The sequence below is a fragment of the Hippocampus bargibanti genome, linkage group LG06, assembly GCF_051943395.1.
Source record: "Hippocampus bargibanti isolate YZ-2025 linkage group LG06, ASM5194339v1, whole genome shotgun sequence".
Lineage (NCBI taxonomy): Eukaryota > Metazoa > Chordata > Actinopteri > Syngnathiformes > Syngnathidae > Hippocampus > Hippocampus bargibanti.
The window spans coordinates 16,814,436-16,834,634 of NC_142739.1; the positions used below are offsets into that span (position 1 = coordinate 16,814,436).

Below are 20,199 nucleotides of genomic sequence, written 5' to 3' on the forward strand. Positions count from 1 at the left end.
ATTTGACCAAGGCATAACAATTGAGAAAATATTGTAAATTTCATGCTGATTTTTACCGACTTCGTTAGTGCTGTCGGTTTAATATGGATAGTGTTTGTCGAAAATAAGTGACCTGAGGGAAATTGCTTTCTCAATAGAACCACCAGTGGCTACAATTTACATTTCAACTGGTGAGCTGATTCAAAAATAGATTTACAGTAGATATATCAACATGATCATTGGAAGACTGAACTTAACCGAACAGTGAGTTCTTTTTGTGACTGATGTTGTTTGATTTAACATATATAAGGCTGTCGGAGATAGCTTGGCCAATTAAGAAGGGCTCACTTAAGCTCAACTTTTACAATCCCCATGACAATTGTTTTGATATATCCCTGTCCTTTGGTTTGTTTTGTCTTAGTTCGAGCTTAAACGAAAAGAATTGTAAGACTGACTCTGTATTCCTTTCAACAGCCCTGACGTCACCCATAGAATATCAGAGAAACCATGTGGATGGCAGTGGACCTGTGGCTCCACCCAATAATAGCAGCAGCACAGGAGGCCTTTCTGGAGGGAGCACCTCCTCCACCACCTCCTGTCTTGGAGGTGGCGGTGGCGGATGTTGTTCCGGCGGGTCAGGGGGCAACTCTGATCTTTGCGGCCCTCGCTCCAGACCCTCAAGAATTCCTCAGCCTTCCTCACGCCTACCCCAGCCTGTCCACCACCACCACCACCCAGGCCCTGAAGGGCCTGACAGATCAGCAGGTATGTGGTCACCCTGCCAGCTCCAATCCAACTCCTCTAGCCTGTATTCAGACACCACCTCGAATGGCAAGTTTTTAAATTCTGAGGTGGACAAGATGGAGTTGCTGGATTGTAGCGACGGTGCCAACTCGGGCTTGGAAGAAGGTGTAAGTCAGGGTCCGGGAGGCTGTGAAGAACCCCAAAAGCGTCAAGCAGTAATTATCCCACAAATGGCTGTTGCTCCACTGCATTTGGCCCTCAAGAATCCTCGAGTCAGGACAGGTTCACCTCAGTCTCCGCGAGATGTCAAGGGAGCTTTGATCCAACCCGGCCAGTCTCACAAAGGCAATCCTTTCTGGGCTACAGTCCCGTCAGTTCCTCATTCTACCACTAGCCGACCAAGTTCCTGCATCAGTGATGGTAGTGGTGGAGGGGAATCGTTCAGCAGAGGAAGCCACGGGATTCCCGCTCATCGTCGCCACTCCACCCACAGTAAGGACTTAGATCGCATGAGCACATGCTCCTCCACCAGCGAGCAATCCATACAATCCAACCAGAGCAACGGGGTAAGAGGCCAACTCGAGGTCACGGCTTCACAGAAGCTGCTCATCTTCACTAACCCCACCTTCACTGACTGGCTGCACCTGAGAACAGCTTGCAACGACTGCTGCACTGGGAATTAATTGCTATCCGAGCGCACTAACCTCACCCAGAATGCGTGTGACAAACATGTTATTCTTGTACTAACAGGAAAAATCTAAGTCACAGCACAGCTGTTTCCGCTTGATTTCCTCTTTGAGCTTTTCTGTTTGCAAACATTTTCAAGTCATCTGGTCTGTCATCTATTTTTTTCTCAGGACAAATCCTTTTCCTGAAACATACTGTGGCGTGGGATGTTGGGATTTTTTTCTCAGTGTTCAAGTCCTTCTAAATTCTTTCACGTTCCGTTACCGGATTCATGCTGGGTTGTGGAGATATGGGGTGAGTCCAAGGGACTCAAAGCTAGGTGCTTTTCGGCATGTGGTTTACCATGAATGCCAGTATGTTTGCTTCCAGCGTCTCACCAGAGATTTAGCGAGGCCTAAAGCTCTGCTGCCCCTACTGGAATGTTCCACCTACCACTGGTCCCCAGCCCAGTACTGGTTTGTGGGCCACACAAAAACCATAAGTGAAAGAAGTAAAATCTTCTGAAGTGGAACACAGAAGCCACAGATGTACGTTAATACCGCGGCAAAAGTGTAAGATGGTTCGCGCTCCATGAAATAGTAGGTGGATCATGAAGCAAACCATGGTGGAAAAAAGGTCACTGCCCGACTATATGCCCTTTGCTCCAAACACACACATACACACACAAACACACACACGCACACACGCACACACACACACAAACGCACACACGCACACACGCACACACACACACACATTTCTGTTTCAATTGTTTTGTGAGGTCCGGATAACTCCAGATCAGGAGTGAGGACCACCGTTGCTGATAAGTTTAGAGAAGAACTCGTCTTCCATTTGAACACTAAATGTCACCCCATTTCCCACTTCAGCTTCTTTAAAAACAAAGAAATAAAAAATGGACTTGAACCTGAAATAATAGTAGGGGTAAGGTTTCTGAATGGGTACATTCAAAGTCCTTACCCCTGTAGTGAATTCGGTTAAAATTTCGTTTTACTTTTTGTGATATGAACTTTTTCCTCTCATTCACCACGCACGCACACACAAATAAACACACACAGTGAGTAAAAAATGTGTATCCAAGTGAAATGAAAATACACACCAAAAATATTTTTGGGGGAGTTTGTGAGGACCTCTCAGAAACTAACAGATGCATATATAGACCCCCTAGAAGCCTTTAGAATGAAGAACTTGTGAGGACCGGCCAAAAGGTCCTCACTTGTCAAAAATGTCCTCACTACGTATGGTATAAAATGTTAGTGGTCCTCACAAGACCAGTCATACAAACACACACGCACACACACGCACACACACACACACACACACACACACACACACACACACACGCAAGCGCGCATCTATCCCAATCCAACTCCTGCACTCACAAAAAAAATGTTAATGGTTGTAAAAATATATTTATCGTGATGAAATTATTTTTACAACTATGAACTCTGAATATCACAACGTACTGTAAGTTATGTGACTTCTTGCTGTTGCAGTGGCCCCATGGGCAGGTGTCTACAGACTGACATTAATTTAAAGAGGGCCGGTGTTGTTATCGCCAAAATGTTCTCACGATGAAAATATCAAAGACTGCTTTCTTTGGTCTTTACATGGCCACCAGGAATATATTGCAAAAGTCCCCAGGACAAAATAAATAATAATAATAATAATAATAATAATAATAATAATAATAATAATAATAATAATAATAATAATAATAACTTGTAGAACACACAATTGAATTTATTTATTACCAACGTCCACTGCTTTCCCAATCTCAAACTTTTCTGGTAGATTGAGATTTTAACAAAACATCATTTGTCCTCAATTAAATGCTCTTTCTCACAAATTGTTAGGCAAAAGGGTCATTATTTCTACTTTCTCAAAATGTGTCTCTACAAACTAAATGAAACACTTTCATGTCTGCAACATTATAACCAATTTAACTTGCTTCCATTAATGCATGTGCCTAGTGAAGTTGAAACAATGTGGTCGATCAAATCATGTTGTTTAACTGATGGAAAACAGACATGAAAAAAGACTCACTCTGCCACATTGCTCGCAGATTAATACTCTTATGCGCTTTTTGTTATCTGGCAGAGTGAAAGCAGTAGCAGCAGCAGCAGTGTGTCCACCATGCTGGTAACCCAAGACTATGTGGCAGTGAAGGAGGATGAGATCAGTGTAGCACAGGGTGAAGTCGTCCAAATACTGGCCAGCAACCAGCAAAACATGTTCCTGGTGTACAGGGCTGCCAATGAGCATTGCCCTGCAGCTGAGGGATGGATTCCTGGCTTTGTATTAGGACACACTTCATCCTCCACTACCCCTGATTTCCCAGAAGGAGCTATCAAGTAAAACAATGCATACATTTCTCTTATTTGTCATCTCAAACTATACAGTTCTGTAATGTAGATGTCAGTTAATTGTATGTGAATGATGGTATGTCTTCTTTGGTTTAGAAAATCCCTATCATGGCATACTGCACTGCGTATCCGCCGCAAGTCCGAGAAAAGAGACAAGGACGGTCGGAGATTAGAGAATGGCTCCCGCAAATCTCAGGACAACCTGGCCAACAAAGTCCCTGGCAAGGTATAGAGAGTGCAAATTATCATCTGTTTTATTCTCTTTCCTAATCCTGTTATTTGGACTCTAAATTTATTAACTGGATATGTTTTTATATTTACATTGCAGCTTCTGAATCCCAACTTCATCAGTGATGGTGAGTGTACTCTTCAATAAAAGTGTGGGAATGTTAAACATGATGGACCCTCTAAGGTTTAACACAGACCTTATGCCCAGAGCAGGTCCTAGATTTTCGCAATATATAAGTTGTATTCATTTCATTAAACTGAACGAAACCAAATACCTTTTCAGTGCATTTTCACCCTGTTTAGAACTTGCATTCACTCACACATCAATAAAATAACCGGTCAGCATTTTTCCACCTACGTAAACATCAATCGTCTCCTCCCCTTGTTATACCTCAGGCCGCTGCTCTCCTGCTCCACAGTCTCGTCACATCCCACATTGATTATTGCAACTCATTCCTTTCTGTGCCCATCACAAACTCCTCCAGAAGTTTCAATTGGTCCAGAGCAATGTTCCCTCTCAGCTGCACACACACACACACACACACACACACACACACACACACACACACACACACACACACACACACACATATATATATATATATATATATATATATATATATATATCGTGGTCATAGATAAAAGGCAAAGGAAAGCCATTGTCGTGGATGTAACGAGGATTTTCTTTTTAATATATAGATAGGTAACATCGGAGTTACGACCGGGTTCCGTTCCAACAAAACCGTCGTTAGTCAAACTGTAAATCGAAAAGCATTCAAAATGGCTGACGCGAAGATCACGTGATCATAACAAATGACGACACGCTGGCATCTCCTACTTACAGTACATGGACTACATAACTTACAGTATATGGCCTTGACTTGTTTTTCTCTTTTTTCTTTCTGGTTGTTTCCTTTTGAAAGATAGAACTTGTCCTTATGTTTCATTGTCATTCTATCATGCAGCTCCTCCAGATTTCTTCATCCCGCTTAGCGATGTAACATGTGAGAGTGGTGACAGTGTTACTCTTAGGTGCAAATTGAGTGGGCGACCCCGAGCCGCTGTCACCTGGCGAGGTCCGACAAACAACACTCTTAGCAACAACGGACAATACAGCATCACCTACAGGTACCTCAATCAATGTAGAATGTAGGAATGTCCCGAAACTATCTAGATTGTGAATAAGGGCAGATCAAATGGATTTCAGTTGATCAGGGAATGGAACAAAAACATTTTCTAAAATGTTATAGGTCGCAAAGTGACCAAGTAATCCAAGCATATAACTATATTGTAAATGGTGTGTAGCATGGCAAATGACATAAAAAGGCTCACATGGTAAACCAAAATACAGTAAAGTCTCGTTATATCGATATTCAAGGGAGTCCGAAAAAATATCAATATAACCGGGACTATCGATATATCCGACCCTGTTTGCATGTAATTTTCTCCGTGCGTGCATAGAAATAGTATCGATATAACCGGGACTATCGATATATCCGATATCGATATAACGAGACTTTACTGTATATTCCAAAAAAGCCTGATTCCACCTATTCTCATTTTAATCGCTTTGGAGTGTCAGGTGCAGTCGCCATAAAATGCAAAATTAAGAAGAAAAAAGACATAAATCACAATGGAATGTCAGTTGCATTTTGGCGGGAAATGTATTTGATTAGATCCAACACCACGAACAAACATGTCATCTTCAAAGGTGACATGAAGCGTTATTCAGGTAATTCTACCATAGAAAAACATGCTAACAAGTTGACCAAACCATCAGTGTCACAAATCACCAAATCCAATGAAATCTTCAACCTCTGTGTTAGTTTTAAACAGTCCACCAACCCCAGTTGTAGTTACTCTTCTCCGTCGCTTATGTCAGACTTATCGTTGACTTATCAACATTAGCATATAGCAGACATGGGCAAACTACGGCCCGCGGGCCACATACGGCCCGTTAGGCTTTTTAATCCGGCCCGCCGAATTTGCCCAAATTATAGTAAAAACTGTCTGAAACTCATGACAAAAAGTTAGCGGACAACAGGGCAGATAACTGAAAAGTTGCCTGCCCCATTTTTCACAACTTGAAGTACAATGAGACAACTAATCACATTAAAAAAAATGCCACAAAGTATAAAGTTTTCTTTGAATCAAGAATGTACCTACTACAAATGCTACCTTGCTTAATTTACGGTAAATGTGCATGGCTGTACATTTTGCTGCAGTAGTCAATTGTCATTGTGGTGCACAATGCAACGTATGCATTGCTTCCTATAAGCCACTAAGCCCCTTTCATAAGGCTCACGTACACTTTACAGTCACGGTTTAATGTAAATTTACGTTTTGTAGCGTCACATTTGTTGTTAGCTTCTTTTGAATCTTTCTTCTGGGCTGAGGTTCTGTGCATCTATTTTGGAAAAAGACATGGAATTGCACGACTTTATAACGCTTGCGAAAGTCCGGAAGAAAGAAGCAGGCTTCTGATTGGCTGCCGTGCCGAGTATGCAAATTTCAACTGCAGGTAGCCTATGTCTGCGTGCTCGGCGACGGTACACGTGTATTGTTTGCGCGTGAAGGCGAGGGCGTCAGTGGAGAGTTTGTTGAGCGCGCGGTCAGGACAAGCCATCTATGATTTGGCGGAATTTAGCACAGGTAGGTATTATTGAGCTTGAATATTTCATTGTGTAATAATATGTTTTGAATGTTGAAAGTGATTCCATTTTTCAATAAATGTTGATTTCTTTAACTTTGCCCCTTCAATGAAAACTTATTAAAAACAGACGCAATCTTGATAAATCACAGTGCATATGTTATTTTAATCTATTTCCATTTCCTCCTCCAAGTATCTGCGAAATAGTATGTAAACGCCATATCCCTTGAGACCATTTTTTTTTGTTTCCCACTGACATCAGAAAAACGTTTTATAGCATCTAAAATACCCAAATCAGGCAGGCTGATATTTTTAGTTAAATGAAAAACAGCAATAAAAATGACTTCAAAATGAATCCGGAAATAGCCAGTTTCAGAAGGTCCCACCCCCTTGTTCGTGACGTCACGCCAAGACGTCTTGCCTTGCTCGAGAATCAAAACAATGGCTTCAGATTCGGAAATGTTCTCTTGTTACTCATCCAGTTATGAATATGATTCAAATAGTTCTGAAGAGGAAAGCATAAATGTTTGCAATTGATTCAAGGAGTCCTCCCATATCAATTCGAGTCGTCAATGACAGCAATGTAGCACCCAGAAAATGCAGAAGATTGCGCCCAAGCTCCATTAGAAATGGGCTGATTTGTCAGCTGGGAATTTGTGTCAGCGAATATCAAATAGTTGTCTTGGTGCAACACACAACGATTCACCATGGCGTTATTTATGTGTTTTCCTTCTAATTTCGCCATCAACACGGATCAACACGAAGTTTTCAGACCAAACAAAGTACCCAAAATGCATTGTGTGTCGCTTTCTCGGTCAGGGGCGGTCCAAACGTGACGTCACATGGGGGTCGTCATCAACTCGAACACAAGACTTCATGAATATTCAGCGCAAGTCTTAAAACGTAAACTATAGCTATATGCTGTGGAAGTTTCTTGGATAAGAAGTGAAACGTCCGACACCTTCAAAGAAGTACAGATGACGGCTGAAGAAACATTTTCATCGATTAGCCTATAATGCCTCTTCCGGTATTATATCGGTATTATATGAAAAAAATGTGAAATTATATAATAATATGTATAAGTCATTCTGTCGTATAAGTCGCAACCACGGACAAAGTAAAAAGTTGCAATTTATAGTCAGTAATTTAATACTTGATCAGAAGTACTTGAAGTATAGTCATATTTGTATTTTCTTCTAAATTTTCAACCTGTTTTTCCCCACTTAATCCATTGAAAAGCATTCTTTTTGATAGTTTTTCTGTTTTTAGAGGAGGGATACATGGTGTGTCTGATCTTATTTACACTGTAATTAATTATATTAAGACAGTGTCACTCCATCAATCATGACATGACCATTTCTTATTCAAATATTTCACTTTTGAAGATTGTGTGACATTGCATGTGTGTATAATTCCCACAGTGAGACAGGAGAGGCAACCCTCTGTGTCCTCGGGGTAACTATGGAGGACAATGGCAGATACACCTGTGTTGCGATGAATGTAGCAGGTTCTGTAACCTCCTCCGCTAACCTCAGAGTCTCAGGTGTGGGTTTTGCCATGGTTGTTATTGTTATTGAAGTCTTGTGTGGGTTGAAATCAAACTGATTAGTTACTTTTTTTTCAGGAAGCCCAGATGACAGCAACAATGCAATTTGGAAAGGTGGTTTTGAAATCCACTACACTGATATTTCTGAACTTGGAAGGTAGTCATATATGCATTATTTCTACATCCCATTTTCTCTTTCTTTGCTTCTGTCTTTCTTTATTAGTTTCTTTCTTTCTTCCTCAAGAGTAAACCCATATATTTTTGCATGTTTGGTAAGAACTTCATGTTGGTGAATTCGGTTTTTAAAAAATCGCCAAAATATAAACAAGGAAAAATCACCAAAATATATTTATTGCACAAAAAAGTACCAACAAAATATAATAAAAACATTTGGTGCCACAGCAGTGAGAAAAGTAGAATAATCAAGCGTTGGGACGTTGTTGCCAAAATGACTGGATTTTTAGCTCAGCTTGAGTTCAATCCCCAAATTGCGTGAATGTCAGAATATTAAAAACATCCCCTCCTCTCCCTCATCAGAAAAAGAATCGAGGGGGAATTTAAATCGGCCCGTTCGCCTTTGCTATCTACTGTACTTTGCACACCGCTGCACCCGCCACACCATCATCTCGAAGACACTCCAACTTCTCTAAAGCAAGAAAAACTTTGAAAAAATTGTATGCAAGACCAGTAGTTACCATGGATCACCACTCATTCGCAGTTTCCCTCTTGATACAGTACATCTGAACAAAAATATTCCATACATGAGGCCCTTGACCCCTAAATATCTGCTCGGCAGAGGTCGTTTCTCAGTGACCAAGCGGTGCGATCAGAGAGGCAGTAAATGGACTGTGGCAGCGAAACATGTCAATAAGAAGCTGCTGCGGCGGGAACAGGTGCTGCAAGAGGTAAAACTCCTTCAGACAGTGGATCATCCCAACCTGGTCCGCTTCCTGGACACGTATGAGACGGCCAACAGCTATGTTCTTATATTAGAGATGTAAGTACATGATGTAAGATATCACTTTAGTGTATACCCCCCTTTCAAACCATCTATGTTCTTTCGCTAAGATTTTAACCTCATTGTCGTCAAATGAGTGGTTAGTAGCTTTTAGGTGCAAATGTACTGCCGATTGAGGCCCACTAGTATTATCCCTGCGATGTTGATAAAGTCTTTTTTTGAGAATTTGTTGAGTCTCCCCAATGTACTGCTCTTTACAATTTTCATTCTTACAATGTATGGAATAAACTACATTACTTTGTTTTTCATTTGGTAGCCTATCTTTTGGATGCACTAATTTTTGCCTTAACGTGTTTATCGGTTTGAAATAAGTAGGAATTTTATGTTGCCAAAGGACTCTTTGTAATTTTTCAGAAACTCCTGCAATGTACGGTACTGCTACTCCTCTCCTTTTAGAATCTTGAGAATTATTGGTTTCGTTCGCTATTCTTTCTTTCTGACATTTGTTGAATGACCACTGAGGGTACCCACAGTTAGTGAGTGCTCTCCTGATATGTTTTGACTCCTTTTCTCTACCTTCAGTGCTAGTTGATATTAGTTTAGCCCTATGCTGGAGGGTTCTGATAACTCCTAGTTTATGTTGTAAAGGGTGGTTAGAGTCAAAAAGTAAGTATTGGTCAGTGTGCGTAGCCTTCCTAAAGACTTCTGTTTTTAGCGCTCTGTCCTCTTTTATAATTACTTTACAATCCAAGAAGGCTAGTTGGTTCTCTTGAATGTCCTCACGAGTAAATTTAATGTTGAAGTCTACAGAGTTGAGATGATCTGTGAAGGATTGAATTTCTTGTTTCTTAATTATGACAAAAGTATCGTCCACATATCTAAACCAGTGTCGAGGTTTTGTCCCTGGGAAGGATGTGAGGGCCTGTTTCTCCATCTCTTCCATGTAAAGATTAGCCACTATGGGTGAAACTGGTGAGCCCATAGCACAACCATGGATTTGTTTATAAAATTTTTCCCGAAATTGAAAATACGTAGTATTAAGGCAGATTTCTAATAATTGGCAGATGTGATCCGGTTTCAGTTTGGTTCTTTCATGCAGAGAAACATCCGCCAGCAGCCTCGTCCTCACCACTGAGACTGCTGCTGGGGTTGGGACAGATGTAAAGAGAGAAGTCACATCGTATGATGCCAAAGTTTCCTCAGGTTCCAATATGAGGTCTTTGATCCTCTCTACAAACCCTGTGGTGTTCTCTACGTGGTATTCTGGTATCAATTGTTTGTAGCATTGACTCCTCTACATACAATGTAGCCAAATATTTAAAAACTATTTTAGCTCCGTTGGTTGGTAACACAGAATACCACGTAGAGAACACCACAGGGTTTGTAGAGAGGATCAAAGACCTCATATTGGAACCTGAGGAAACTTTGGCATCATACGATGTGACTTCTCTCTTTACATCTGTCCCAACCCCAGCAGCAGTCTCAGTGGTGAGGACGAGGCTGCTGGCGGATGTTTCTCTGCATGAAAGAACCAAACTGAAACCGGATCACATCTGCCAATTATTAGAAATCTGCCTTAATACTACGTATTTTCAATTTCGGGAAAAATTTTATAAACAAATCCATGGTTGTGCTATGGGCTCACCAGTTTCACCCATAGTGGCTAATCTTTACATGGAAGAGATGGAGAAACAGGCCCTCACATCCTTCCCAGGGACAAAACCTCGACACTGGTTTAGATATGTGGACGATACTTTTGTCATAATTAAGAAACAAGAAATTCAATCCTTATGACAGCAACAATGCAATTTGGAAAGGTGGTTTTGAAATCCACTACACTGATATTTCTGAACTTGGAAGGTAGTCATATATGCATTATTTCTACATCCCATTTTCTCTTTCTTTGCTTCTGTCTTTCTTTATTAGTTTCTTTCTTTCTTCCTCAAGAGTAAACCCATATATTTTTGCATGTTTGGTAAGAACTTCATGTTGGTGAATTCGGTTTTTAAAAAATCGCCAAAATATAAACAAGGAAAAATCACCAAAATATATTTATTGCACAAAAAAGTACCAACAAAATATAATAAAAACATTTGGTGCCACAGCAGTGCACAGATCATCTCAACTCTGTAGACTTCAACATTAAATTTACTCGTGAGGACATTCAAGAGAACCAACTAGCCTTCTTGGATTGTAAAGTAATTATAAAAGAGGACAGAGCGCTAAAAACAGAAGTCTTTAGGAAGGCTACGCACACTGCACTCCAGTATCTACATGGTTGGAGGATAGTGCACCTTGACCTCAAAGTATACCAAACTGTTTTAAGTAAAATACTTTTTTAAACTGTGAGGAACATGGAAGGTGTCCTAACTGCTGGATATCGATGTTTTTGCAGCCTGAGAACATTGTGGTAGAACAAGTGTCTTCCCAGCCTGTCGTGAAGCTCACTGACTTTGGTGACGCCATTCAGCTGAACCCACCCAGCACCTACATTCACCCTCTTCTGGGGAGCCCGGAGTTCTCGGCCCCCGAGTTAGTCCTGGGTCAGCCTGCGTCACTGATGTCCGACATATGGAGCTTAGGTCTGTTTAGCATGAACAAACATGAAAAGTAACTGAAGTATGAATCGATTGTGTGGCTTTTTTTCGAATTGGAGCAATTCTGCAGAATCATAAGTGGATTGGATTGGATTGGATTTGCCTTTATTAGTCTCACAGTGGAGAAATTTACATTTCACAGTATATAATAGTAATAATAATACTTACTTTTTGACTCTAACCACCCTTTACAACATAAACTAGGAGTTATCAGAACCCTCCAGCATAGGGCTAAACTAATATCAACTAGCACTGAAGGTAGAGAAAAGGAGTCAAAACATATCAACACCATCAAGTTATACATCGTCAGCCCGTTAGATATTGTTCTATGCCACATTTTGATTAAAAGAAAATTGTGTCTTGCAGGTGTGTTGACCTACGTCGTGCTGAGCGGTGCATCGCCTTTCCTTGACGAGAGTCTGGAGGAGACATGTTTGAACATCTGCCGCCTGGATTTTAGCTTCCCGGATGACTACTTTGAAGGCGTGAGCGCAGCAGCCCGCGACTTTGTCTGCCTGCTACTGCAGGGGGAGCCCGAGCAGCGACCCTCGGCGAGCACCTGCTTGCGGGACCCGTGGCTCCGACTTCCGGGCATTGCGAATAGGGATGGCGGATACGCCACGTCAAATCGCATGCAGCTTGCACCGAGCCAGAATCCCGCCTCACATCTAGACACTTCCCGACTCATTTCGTTCATTGATAGACGGAAACACCAGAATGATGTACGGCCCATCGGGCCCTTGAAGGCGTTTCTTCAGAGCCGCCTGCTAAACCACCTGTAATCAGGAGAGCACTCACTAACTGTGGGTACCCTCAGTGGTCATTCAACAAATGTCAGAAAGAAAGAATAGCGAACGAAACCAATAATTCTCAAGATTCTAAAAGGAGAGGAGTAGCAGTACCGTACATTGCTGGAAAATGTGCAAGCCACGTGGCGTCCATCAGTGAGGTCTGCTCACTTGTTGTCACAGCAAAGGGAAGACAAGACCCAGTGCGGTTACTTTGAGTGCAATAGCGCGTGCTTTCCTCTTGCTTGTCTTCGGCATCAAAGCCATGGTCCTCTCAGCACAAGCTAAATGAATGAAATGTTCAAGACAAAGATTCTTTGATCCCCGCCTTACTTGTAAATACATTCTTCTTGCTTTTTCATTTACTTTTTGGAACAGTGTTTTTGCCACTAAACAAAGACTTATTTCATTTACAGCATATCAGTGACAATGAGATGATGCACTAAATTAGAAAAAATGTCTCACTTTGTAGCGGTTTCCATGTGCAATGGTGCAGCTTGAACATTTGAGCAACTATTTATGACAATTTTTTTTGTAACTGTAGTCTTTCAAGGAAATAAAGGCATGTACGTAACCGGTACCGCAATAGACGTCAGTATTGTGTTAACTCTTTGTATTAAGTTCAGGAGTTTCTGAAAAATTACAAAGAGTCCTTTGGCAACATAAAATCCCAAAATATGTTGACCTAATTATGTATAAGCCGCAATTCAGCAAAATATTTTGTAAGTAATTAAAGGCCTTTGAGAACCCCTCATCTGCCTCTTGCCTGTGATGTAAAGATGTACAGACAGAGAGGGGCACAAAGCATTTTGCCTCCAGCCAGGATGTAAACCTTTGAGAGGGACTGTTTCATATTTGAAATACACTAGCAACACTGACTTGTCAAATTGAATGTTGTATGACTTCATTTTTACCTTTGCATGTGTATTCCTCTGTACATAAGACTGTTTACATGTTACATGTAAGTGTAAATATTTTAGTTTGTGGTGTTATTTTGCCATTAAATGTTTGGAGAGCAACGGCTACAGTACCTCATTTGATGAATCCCTCAGTGCAAAGACTGTACAACAGGGTTGTCAAAGTCCGGTCATGGAGGGCCGCTGTCCTGCATGTTTTCCTAGTCTCATGGTTGTAACACACCTGATTTCAAATGTCATTGAACCTGCTCTTCCTACTTATTTCAAACCGATAAACACGTTAAGGCAAAAATTAGTGCATCCAAAAGATAGGCTACCAAATGAAAAACAAAGTATTGTAGTTTATTCCATACATTGTAAGAATGAAAATTGTAAAGAGCAGTACATTGGGGAGACTCAACAAATTCTCAAAAAAAGACTTTATCAACATCGCAGGGATAATACTAGTGGGCCTCAATCGGCAGTACATTTGCACCTAAAAGCTACTAACCACTCATTTGACGACAATGAGGTTAAAATCTTAGCGAAAGAACATAGATGGTTTGAAAGGGGGTAAAAGAGGCGATTCTTATAAAACAACAAAATCCTTCATTAAACCGGTCGGGTGGTGTGAGGTTCAATTTGGATCGTTCATACAATAGCCTGCTCAGGCAAAACAGGTTAGGCAACTTTCGCAATGCTGATGAGGTTATTGTGGTTTAAAGCTTATGTAATATAAGTTCTTTAAATGCAATAATCAAATGTAAGATGCTGAGGGAGGGTCACAGTCTGTGGCAGGAGGCAGTGGTAGAAGGTGGAGCGGGAAGAACAGGGAGGGAGTTGAATCATTTGACCGCCTGGTGGAGTAAGCTGTATTTGAGCTGGCTGGCTAGCAGCACAGAGACACCACAGTCCCCTCCCTGGCGGACAGCAGGTGAAAGAGGCTGTGAGATGGGTGGCTGGGGTTACCTGCGATCCAGAGGGCTTTGTGGGTCAGACCAAAGTTGTAGTCGTTATGCTGATGAGGTGATACTCACTGGGCCACTTGGGTAAAAGCAAGAACCCTACTTGTCTGATTGATTTTTTTTCCAGGTCCATTTTGTTCATTTCGATGGCATTATGCAATTTTTTTCGGTCTTTGTCATGAAATTCATAGTGTGGTAAAGACATTCATTTAATTACTCTTATTGGAACCTGCAACCTCTACAGTATGCACAGAGCACCCAGTGGGATACTTTATTGAAGGCCACTTAGCTCAATGTATGCAGCTACAGATCCATATGACTAAAGTTATGTTATTGGCTGCTGTGTTCAGGGCAGACCAAGGGCGTTTCCTGGACTACATTGTGAGCTGGGGAAACCTGACGGAGGAGAAAGTGGCTCTGTACCTCAGAGATATTCTAGAAGCACTCCAGTATCTACATGGTTGGAGGATAGTGCACCTTGACCTCAAAGTATACCAAACTGTTTTAAGTAAAATACTTTTTTAAACTGTGAGGAACATGGAAGGTGTCCTAACTGCTGGATATCGATGTTTTTGCAGCCTGAGAACATTGTGGTAGAACAAGTGTCTTCCCAGCCTGTCGTGAAGCTCACTGACTTTGGTGACGCCATTCAGCTGAACCCACCCAGCACCTACATTCACCCTCTTCTGGGGAGCCCGGAGTTCTCGGCCCCCGAGTTAGTCCTGGGTCAGCCTGCGTCACTGATGTCCGACATATGGAGCTTAGGTCTGTTTAGCATGAACAAACATGAAAAGTAACTGAAGTATGAATCGATTGTGTGGCTTTTTTTCGAATTGGAGCAATTCTGCAGAATCATAAGTGGATTGGATTGGATTGGATTTGCCTTTATTAGTCTCACAGTGGAGAAATTTACATTTCACAGTATATAATAGTAATAATAATACATTACATTTTAAGCACCTTTCAAAGCTCTTAAGGACACTTTACAGTCACAGACAAGCATATGTACTATAATAAATGAACTAAAATCACAAATAGAATGCAATAAATAAAATACAATTATAAATAGAAACAAGAGAGAGAGCTACACAGAAAATGCGATTTTAAATAGGTGGGTTTTGAGATGGGACTTGAAGGTGGGAAGATAATCGATTTTACGAATGTTGGGAGGAAGTGAGTTCCAAAGTTTGCGGGCCGAGCATCTTAAGGCTTTGTCACCCACCGTGCTGAGACGGGACGGGGGGGGGGACACAGAGGTGGAGGGAGATAGAGCGAATATGTCTTGAGGCTTTTTTGATTTGTCCCTGTAATGTGTATTGTGATGTCTCACCCAGAAACAATTCAGAAATCACCTGCCACTGAGTGTTATCAACTTGTTTCCCTCATAAAATATCTCCCGATTAGGGTTTAGCGGAATACATGCACATACACTCATTAAATATTCAACACCATCAAGTTATACATCGTCAGCCCGTTAGATATTGTTCTATGCCACATTTTGATTAAAAGAAAATTGTGTCTTGCAGGTGTGTTGACCTACGTCGTGCTGAGCGGTGCATCGCCTTTCCTTGACGAGAGTCTGGAGGAGACATGTTTGAACATCTGCCGCCTGGATTTTAGCTTCCCGGATGACTACTTTGAAGGCGTGAGCGCAGCAGCCCGCGACTTTGTCTGCCTGCTACTGCAGGGGGAGCCCGAGCAGCGACCCTCGGCGAGCACCTGCTTGCGGGACCCGTGGCTCCGACTTCCGGGCATTGCGAATAGGGATGGCGGATACGCCACGTCAAATCGCATGCAGCTTGCACCGAGCCAGAATCCCGCCTCACATCTAGACACTTCCCGACTCATTTCGTTCATTGATAGACGGAAACACCAGAATGATGTACGGCCCATCGGGCCCTTGAAGGCGTTTCTTCAGAGCCGCCTGCTAAACCACCTGTAACCGGAAGTACAGATGTGCCCTAACAACCAGGTTTCTGTACTTCACCCTACCGACTCTGGTGGAATGCTTGCCGTGCTTTTTCATGATCCACACTTCCACACTGATGCTATGTTCCCTCACTGATCAACCAACATGTGTCCTGATGCTGCTGCTGACTGACTGACTTAATGACATCTGCTGATCAACCCTTTGACTCCACCCTTATCCCTTGCCTCGGCATACCCCGTTTTAGCCTGCACAAGAAATTGGAATCCGAGCAAGACTTCCAACACCAACTAAGCAGGCACAAAGTGAAGTTCTTTGTTTCTTGCAAGTCATATAGTATTACAAAAAAGAAATAGAATACTTTCTGATTGCTTTTGATTGACCAGGAGAGAAGCCTTCTGTTTGTAAAAAGAGATTACTTTTTGTAAGCAAAACTGTGTACAGTTTGGGAACAAACATGCTAGTGACTTTTGCGGGAAAACAGAAGTAGGTCTAATTTAAGTTAAAAGAAAAAGCTGGAAAATGTGCAAGCCACGTGGCGTCCATCAGTGAGGTCTGCTCACTTGTTGTCACAGCAAAGGGAAGACAAGACCCAGTGCGGTTACTTTGAGTGCAATAGCGCGTGCTTTCCTCTTGCTTGTCTTCGGCATCAAAGCCATGGTCCTCTCAGCACAAGCTAAATGAATGAAATGTTCAAGACAAAGATTCTTTGATCCCCGCCTTACTTGTAAATACATTCTTCTTGCTTTTTCATTTACTTTTTGGAACAGTGTTTTTGCCACTAAACAAAGACTTATTTCATTTACAGCATATCAGTGACAATGAGATGATGCACTAAATTAGAAAAAATGTCTCACTTTGTAGCGGTTTCCATGTGCAATGGTGCAGCTTGAACATTTGAGCAACTATTTATGACAATTTTTTTTGTAACTGTAGTCTTTCAAGGAAATAAAGGCATGTACGTAACCGGTACCGCAATAGACGTCAGTATTGTGTTAACTCTTTGTATTAAGTTCAGTACAAATATCTGCAAAATCCCAGCTGAATGACAGCTTTGGCAACAATGTAAAACTTGTATGTATTAAAAAGAGAATTTGGCACTTATGCTTTTCTTTATCATTGGATTGTTTCCATAATAATACCAAAGTTTTGTGTTTTTTTTCCCGTGTGATCATTTTTCGTGTTAACTTATAGAGACACAGTGTTCCCAGGTATTTAAGAGTTTACGTTCATTGAATTTTATTTATTTCCTGAGAATGATTTTATTTCTGCTTTAAGGCGGGATTTCATTTTGCTTGCTTTTTGTTTGTATCTTTGACCAATCCAGCATGAATTTAGCTTAAGTGCTTAGGAGACATTTCATGTGTCATGTCCTCTTGTTTATTTAGCCGTCTAGGTTGCCGGCTAAAACGTGGTGGATGGAGCGAAAACACTTTCTAATTTCATTGGAAGTGTTATGTTAACTAATCTGAGCTGTTTTCATGTCATCGTTATGTGTCTTTGTGCGTCTGGGTTTCCCTCCCAAAATATGTTGACCTAATTATGTATAAGCCGCAATTCAGCAAAATATTTTGTAAGTAATTAAAGGCCTTTGAGAACCCCTCATCTGCCTCTTGCCTGTGATGTAAAGATGTACAGACAGAGAGGGGCACAAAGCATTTTGCCTCCAGCCAGGATGTAAACCTTTGAGAGGGACTGTTTCATATTTGAAATACACTAGCAACACTGACTTGTCAAATTGAATGTTGTATGACTTCATTTTTACCTTTGCATGTGTATTCCTCTGTACATAAGACTGTTTACATGTTACATGTAAGTGTAAATATTTTAGTTTGTGGTGTTATTTTGCCATTAAATGTTTGGAGAGCAACGGCTACAGTACCTCATTTGATGAATCCCTCAGTGCAAAGACTGTACAACAGGGTTGTCAAAGTCCGGTCATGGAGGGCCGCTGTCCTGCATGTTTTCCTAGTCTCATGGTTGTAACACACCTGATTTCAAATGTCATTGAACCTGCTCATTTGAAGATGAGTTTTTTTTTGGGAGGGGGCCGGGAGGGGGGGGGGGGTTTACTCATTCACCTTCCGTTCAGTTTTACCCTTAACAGGATCGTTGGTGGAGCCTATCACAACCTTCTTACAAGGTGGGGGACACCCTGAATTGTTTGGCACACAATCGCAGGCACATAAAGACAAACAACAATTTGCACTCACACACTCACTGAGAGACAATTTGGAGTGTTCAATCAGCCTCCCATGCATGTTTTCGGACTGTGGGAGGAAACCAGAGGACCTGGAGAAAACCCATGCGGGCCCAGGGAGAACATGCGAACACCGCAGAGGGAGGCCAGAGAGGGATTTGAACTCACGACCTCTGCACTATAAAGTCAGTGTGCTAACCACTCGACGACCGGGCTGCACACAGTTTTTACTCGTTTTTTTAATTTATTTTTTTATATAATTGCTTGTTTTTACTTTTTTTACAAGGTGACCCAAAAAGACGCGTCCCCATGAAAAGTTCGATTGTGGCTTTGATTAAAAAGCTATTTATTTCAAATTACAACCACGCATTATCCAGTTTATGGAAGATCATTCACCAGAATTCCAGCTATTTCTGTCAATATTTAGTCAATTTTTGGCTTTCCCAAAATGTGTCCCAAATGTCCACCATTTCGTAGCATGGAAACCTGTACTCGTCTGACAAAGGTGTCAATCACTTTTACACACTCCTCTTTCAGGAGGGTGACCCAGAAAGCAGTCAGCAGTCAGCAAGGTTTCTTTCTCGAAAGAGCAGTGTGTAAAAGGGATTGACAACTTTGTCAGACGAGTTCAGGATTACTTGCAACACAATGGTGGAAATTTGGAACACTTCTTGGGAAAGCCATAAATTGACTAAAATTGACAGAAATAGCTGAAACTCTGGTGAATGGTCTTACATAAACTGAATAATGTGTGATTTTAATTTGAAATAAATAGCTTTTTCATCAAAGCCACAATTGAAATTTGGGCACGCACCTTTTGGGTCACCCTGTACATGTACAGGGTATTTATCAAGTGCAAGATTTTAAAACAAGTCACCAAGTATGACCCGTATACTACAACCCTCAAAAAACTGTTTAACCTTATTTACACTGAAGCTTGGCATGTACAGTGACACCAAAAGGAAACAATAAGGTTGTGTATGATATGAATTGGCATCGACAAAAACATGGGACATTTGTGCTATAATCACAGACAATATATTGTTTCAGTTGCTTTTTTATTTTTTAAATATTTTTCTTTACTTTTTTTGTTGGTTTTCATTCATTTTAATAACCTTCGTTCAGTATTGAACCTGTCAGTTAGAATAAGTGTGAGCTTGTGACTGTCTTTCTGCACAGATGAAAAACTTAACTTGCAAGTCTGCATTGTCATAAGTGATGCAAAAGAAATATATTTGCATAAAATAATGTCTAATTTTTATTTCTGCCGTGGTTTCCTGAGCCTGCATAAACCAACAAATGCAGATGTAGGCGTGATGAGACATTGTGATGCACAACAAGTTTTTGCATGACTTGCACATTTTTGTTGTTTTAGGTTTTCTTTAAGTGTGAGTGTTTCACTGCACAAACTTCCTGTCATGGCTGAGAATTGCACACGTTATCAGCTTCATCTGGCAATATAGATAAAAAAAAAACAATTCCATTATAAAACACATTTCGCAATACATAATTACATGCCTGTTGGTTACTTAATACTCGTGCATTACTATAGTCATCTAAATCATTGCAGGAGCTTTTACATGAAACAATTAAAAAAAACAAATGAGGCTTCATTGTGTCTAACAGGTATCAATGTGCATGTTCACACATTTTGCAATCCTTATAAGTTTC

General features: G+C 41.1%; 1 protein-coding gene and 1 pseudogene across 2 annotated transcripts in view; both read left to right on the forward strand.

Moving 5' to 3' along the window:
- triob (trio Rho guanine nucleotide exchange factor b) overlaps positions 1–17,931 on the forward strand; it is a 141,487-nt gene extending 123,556 nt beyond the window's left edge. Inside the window, exons 51-61 of the mRNA XM_088999776.1 lie at positions 454–1,289; positions 3,508–3,761; positions 3,870–3,999; positions 4,102–4,129; positions 4,967–5,129; positions 8,073–8,194; positions 8,276–8,354; positions 8,994–9,194; positions 14,752–14,890; positions 14,980–15,166; positions 15,928–17,931. Coding sequence (XP_088855902.1) covers positions 454–1,289; positions 3,508–3,761; positions 3,870–3,999; positions 4,102–4,129; positions 4,967–5,129; positions 8,073–8,194; positions 8,276–8,354; positions 8,994–9,194; positions 14,752–14,890; positions 14,980–15,166; positions 15,928–16,343 — 2,555 coding nt within the window. The 3' untranslated portion in view covers positions 16,344–17,931. The remainder of the gene's footprint in view (positions 1–453; positions 1,290–3,507; positions 3,762–3,869; positions 4,000–4,101; positions 4,130–4,966; positions 5,130–8,072; positions 8,195–8,275; positions 8,355–8,993; positions 9,195–14,751; positions 14,891–14,979; positions 15,167–15,927) is intronic.
- LOC148896618 (triple functional domain protein pseudogene) lies at positions 11,420–12,534 on the forward strand (annotated as a pseudogene). Its single transcript, XR_016115262.1, has 3 exons — positions 11,420–11,461; positions 11,551–11,737; positions 12,119–12,534. The product of XR_016115262.1 is annotated as a triple functional domain protein pseudogene (transcript).
- Positions 17,932–20,199: the final 2,268 nt, after the last annotated feature.